The following is a 5,143-nucleotide window of genomic DNA, read 5'->3' as shown; positions in this document are numbered from 1 at the left end:
GCAGGTACGTTCATTGGTGTTCATCTTGTTTTGTATAATGTTGTGTGATAACTGTTAAAATAATGCACTCTCCATACTTTTACATGATGTGCACAGTAACACAATTATTGTTTGTACAGGCAACAGACTGAATAGAAAACAAGGAGATCCCAAATAAGTCTTTGTCAAGTACTACATATTTTATGGTAAGAAAATGTACATCATGCTGCTTGATGATATTAGCTGTGTCTGTTATTATGTCAGCTACCAGGAGGCTGTTTCACCAAGTGTATAGCTGTCGGCAGTTAACTTGAGTTCAGTTACAGCACTGGGGAACTGCGTCTGAAGGCGGTCTGGTCTCCTGGCTGTGCTGCCACCGGGGAGATGGGACGAATATGCGGGTCGTTTTGTATGTTCTGCCTCTTTAGATTTAGTCCAATAAACAAACTAATGTAACGTACACGACTAACATTAGTGCTTCAGTAAACACATATGGATAAACTCCACGTGAAGATTATGAGACAGCAGTGTTTTTTGACAGGCTCTCATAGTTTCAGAAGTTTGGTCGAATTTTGCGTATTCTTGCCCACTGACTGACTGACAGGCAGTACACAGGAGTAAATGCAATACACAATATAAAGAATGAAGTGGAATAACATAAATATGCCAGACTACTACAACTAATATATAGATTGTATGGAGCCAGTGTAGAGGTGGAATGCCGCCCCCTCTTCGGGGCAGGTGATGAGCGTTGCAGTGTAATCTCAGTTTCTCAGGGAGTGAGTGAGAGGATGCTGGATGACGATGATGCGAACAAAAAACGCTGCTGTATCGCTCACAGGACTGAGGATGGGTAGAGTTTTAGCGTTACGGTAAAGCGATGGATTTCCCCGCTCTTTGTCACCTTTTTGGCTTGTTGTTAAATTCCGGAAGACGGACATAACATAAGGAGTTGTTTGCGGAATCCCCAGAATTTACAGGATTCAGGATTCAGACTTGTTTTCAACAACACAGAAAGGCTTCACGTCCCTGGTGATTGTGGTTTGTAAACTTTATGGCTTTGTGGTAATGTCATGCATTTATATAGCGTCTTTCCTGGACTGATGTGGTTTGTTTTTTCCGCTGTTAAGGCACGTACAATCGTTTTGAAATGTCCGACTTCCACAACCGGAGCCAAACCAGCGCACGTCGCAGTGACTACGTGTGGCAGTATGAATATTATGACGACGAGGAGCCTGTATCTTTTGAGGGACTCAAAGCGCACAGATGTAAGTTGAATATAACTGTATCCATCACTGAAACAATCTTATATTGCTTTTACTGCCTTTTATTGTGTGTGCGTGCGTGCCAGTGTGCGTTTGGGCATGCGGGTGTGTCAGCAAACAGGGTTACTCACCTTTACGGCTGTTAATTATGAATGATTCATTACCCCCCAGCACATTTCACTTATTGTTATCTTTATTGCTTCAGCTGGAAGGTGGCACGCGCTACCTGCCTTTCAATAAACAAATTACCTGGAAGCAATATTTCAGGCAGCACCTTTGCTGGCGTTTATACTCCAATGGTAATGATCAAGCCACTTCAAGATGGCCATCAGGACAATTCGATCACACTCTGAGATCAAATTTTAAAAGTACTGAATGCTCACTTTTACTGAGTGCTCCCTGAGAGAGATTAAAATCACAAGTACAGAGGGAGGTGCAGAGAGAAGGGTTTAATCATTAAATTATGCACTGTAATAAGATTATCTCTTCTCCTACATTTCAGACTCCATCGTCATCGGCTTCTGGGTTGGACTTGCTGTGTTTGTGATTTTCATGTTCTTTGTACTCACACTGCTAACAAAGACAGGAGCACCGCATCAAGAGTGAGTAATAGCAGGTCTACAGCCCATGTTTCCATTCCCTTTCACATCTATCCCCGCAGGAAATGTATCAGCACTGAGGAGAGCTCCAGCAAATCAGCGCTCACACTTCTCATCTAATGGCAGGTTTCAAGTCTGAGGTTGAACTCATGGTGTGTGCGAAGGCATAGAGAGACAAGACTGTACTGAGCTACAGGGATGCATTTGATATTCTGAGAGTAGATTAAAGCTGGAGTAGACAGCATATCTTTGGAGTCATAGGGCAAACATGCTCTAATAACCTTTCAGCATTTTGTAATTCAAGGTGTACCCCAGGGTAGGGTTAGTAATAAAACCCTTCTCCTACAGCTCTACCCTTTCTATCCTAAGCCCCTTCCATCAGCTGAGCACACACTTCCTTTTTAGTAACCTGAATGAGTACAAAGTCATTCAAACTTCATCCCGATTGTGATCCAGAAACCTTTGTATAACACCAATTTTATGAGAATTACCGTCCAGTTTTCCTTGCAAACTTGTGGGTCTGTAAAGTCCTTTGACATACTGTGATTCAAGGCTCTGACAAGCTACAACTTCCGCGAAGCGTTTCAGAGATGGAAAGAAAATGTTGATATTAGTTTTGCCTTCCGCTAACCATAGCCATGAGCAGCGGTGAGCCTTTGGCTACGTTTAGCTGAAAGCCAAACCATTAGCATCATTTTCTCGCCATCTCTGAAACGCTTCAGCCGTTATTGTCAGACTCTCTTTTTGATAAGACCATCTTCTTTTTAGGTTGCTTTTCAATGTAGTCAGTTGTTACCAATGCTGGCATAGCAACCTTTAATGGCGGATATTTTGCATCTTCATATGTAGAGCAGCCGATAGGAATGCCCTCTCTCAGAAATTACCTTTGATTTGCCAATGACACCAAAGATATACTGCCTACTCAAGCTTTAGGTTTGAAGGCATTTAAATTTAGTAGCCAGTGGCTGTTGTTGTTGTTGTTGTTGTTGTTGTTGTTGTTGTTGTTATACGCATGACATGATTGTGCTTTTGTGGAAAGCTGCTATTTGATTTGGAGGTAAGCCTCATATGGCCAAAGGCACATTACCATCTCAAGTGAAGATCAGGAGTGTGACTTGGAAAGAAAGCACTTCTATAAAAGTATGTGAGTGAGTGCGTATGGCACTGAGGTTAAGCCAAGATGACATGGCTGGCTATACGTATTCTCCCATCATTCTTTTTTTCCAGAAAGGGTGCTGGAATGATTTTTAGTTATAATTTGCAGACAAATGGTACAACAAAAAAAAATGAGGAGAGGAGAGGAGAGGAGAGAGTGTTCAGCTAAAATGAAAATAAAAGCTGCATATATTTTCAAAGCATGTTCCTGCCTAATCTCACTGCACCGCTGCGATTCTCTCTTTAACAGAAACCCAGACTCTGCTGAGAAGCACCATCGACCAGGCAGCTGTCTCGTAGACATTGGCGGTCCCCAGGACGAAAATGACAAAGCCTTCTCTCGTCCTCTGCTAGCGGAGTCCCGCACTTATTTTCATTTCTACATCAACGAGGAGGATCAGCGTCGGGGGAAACAAAAACCAGAGGACGAGAGAGTTGGAAAGCACAGCGGGGCCCTAGCCCAGCGGGGGACCGGAGGTACCAGCTCCTCGAGGATGGACGAGATGGAAGAGGATGTTGAGGAAGCTGGGGACACCAACCTCTCGACGGACTTATAGAGGAGAGTAAGACCGACAGAGAATGTGCCTTCTTTTCCCACTTCAACATCCCTAACTTTGTGAACTTGGAGCACAGTTCAACACTGGGAGAGGATGATCTGCTGTATGAGTCGTCCGCCATACTGGAGCGCCAGTCTCACTCTCATGATGCGCACTGTGACATCCACTAAGTCTGTTTCTACAAAGACATCACAGGCATGGAAATAATGTTGTTGTAATATTGGTTTTCCTTTCCATTCGTAATCGAAATACACCTGCCACCTGGAGAATATTATGATTTTTCGGCAAGCATACATTTAGAGAAGACAGCAAGAGGGCTCAAAAGATGAATCACAACTCAATATCAAGTGCAACTCACAGTTATGCGATGACATTTCTTGGATAAAATTGTCTCACAAATGGCACCTTTTACTTCAAGTTCTAGGCGCTAATAATTAGATGTGGCTGTATTGTAGGAAACTGTGGCTCACCAAGCAGGGACGCTTTGTACAATTGATTCTGCTATTATCGCTGTGTTGCTTTCGTGTGCAATTCTGGACAATGGACATTATTGAACTCTCTCCAACAGGACACAAATGCCAGGTGGTCTACCAACAAGGTCAAAAGCATGGAATTAAATATCTTTCGTTCTAAATGAAGTTTGCGCTATTAGAAAAGGTGAAGTGTACTTTAACAGTGTGATTAGTAGCAAATAATCAAACATATCATCGTTACTTATCACTATTTCGATGATATGAGAGACCTTGGAGGACAATGTGATAAAATACTTTTGTAGAAATTTCTTGAATTATAATGATTGTCCAAATAAAGCCTAAATGGTTTTGGTCATTCAACTCAACACTGGTGTGGTGTAGGATTTCTTAACATTACACATTGTGAAATAAGATCACACTCAGGTTTTTAATATTCATCTAGCTTTCTCAGAGGAAAACTAAATAAAATAAGGACTTGAAGCTGCTCTAATCAATATTTTTATTAACTTAAACGATGCGATTTAGCTCCTTTTAGTTTTCCGTTTTGGTTTTGTGGCCCACAAATTGACTGGTTTGTTTCACTCTCACAGCCTTCATCGATGCCAATGCCGACTGCTACAGGGAGCCGTTACCAGCGGAATGGTTTTTTATAAACTACCTAATCAGCACCAAATGGCAGACAGAGAAAATGCATGTCCAGCTGGTGAAAATAGTGGAGGATTTAGCAACTTAAAAAGCAAAATATCTCTCTCAGAAGTTGGTGGAGCTGAAGTAATATTGGAATTACACAACTCCAAATAAATGCTAATATTGCTCCGTGTCTGCTGGATGTGAAAATAAACCATTTGTTCCATTCCAATTTTGAGATTATAATATAGCACTGTGTTAAAAGATTGTTGTGCTGCCCCCGAGTGGCTAAAAGCTTAATGAAGGTTTAGTTTATATCTTTGATTCTTCTGGTGACAGTGTAGCAGAATATCTGTATTGATATGAACACTTGTGTGAAAGGGGTCAAATCCAAGTGAAGTTTGGTAATGTCTATTAAATGTGTTGGTAATATATTCAATGTTTGGAGAGATTTGTCACAAGAAATGAGTCATAAGACATACGAACAC

The 5,143-nt window shown here is 41.6% G+C and overlaps 1 protein-coding gene across 1 annotated transcript; it reads left to right on the top strand.

Annotated features, from left to right (window-relative positions):
- The first annotated feature begins 751 nt into the window (after positions 1–751).
- Positions 752–5,015, top strand: LOC115003573 (melanocortin-2 receptor accessory protein 2A-like). The gene is given in 5 exon segments (XM_029425424.1): positions 752–1,020; positions 1,110–1,247; positions 1,747–1,846; positions 3,249–3,523; positions 3,526–5,015. Coding segments are annotated over 4 exon segments (693 nt in total). The 5' UTR covers positions 752–1,020; positions 1,110–1,129; the 3' UTR covers positions 3,726–5,015.
- Positions 5,016–5,143: the final 128 nt, after the last annotated feature.

This window comes from Cottoperca gobio, chromosome 24 (genome assembly GCF_900634415.1).
Source record: "Cottoperca gobio chromosome 24, fCotGob3.1, whole genome shotgun sequence".
NCBI lineage: Eukaryota > Metazoa > Chordata > Actinopteri > Perciformes > Bovichtidae > Cottoperca > Cottoperca gobio.
Note: the sequence above shows the minus strand (reverse complement) of the source record. Positions and strands in the feature narration are given on the sequence as shown.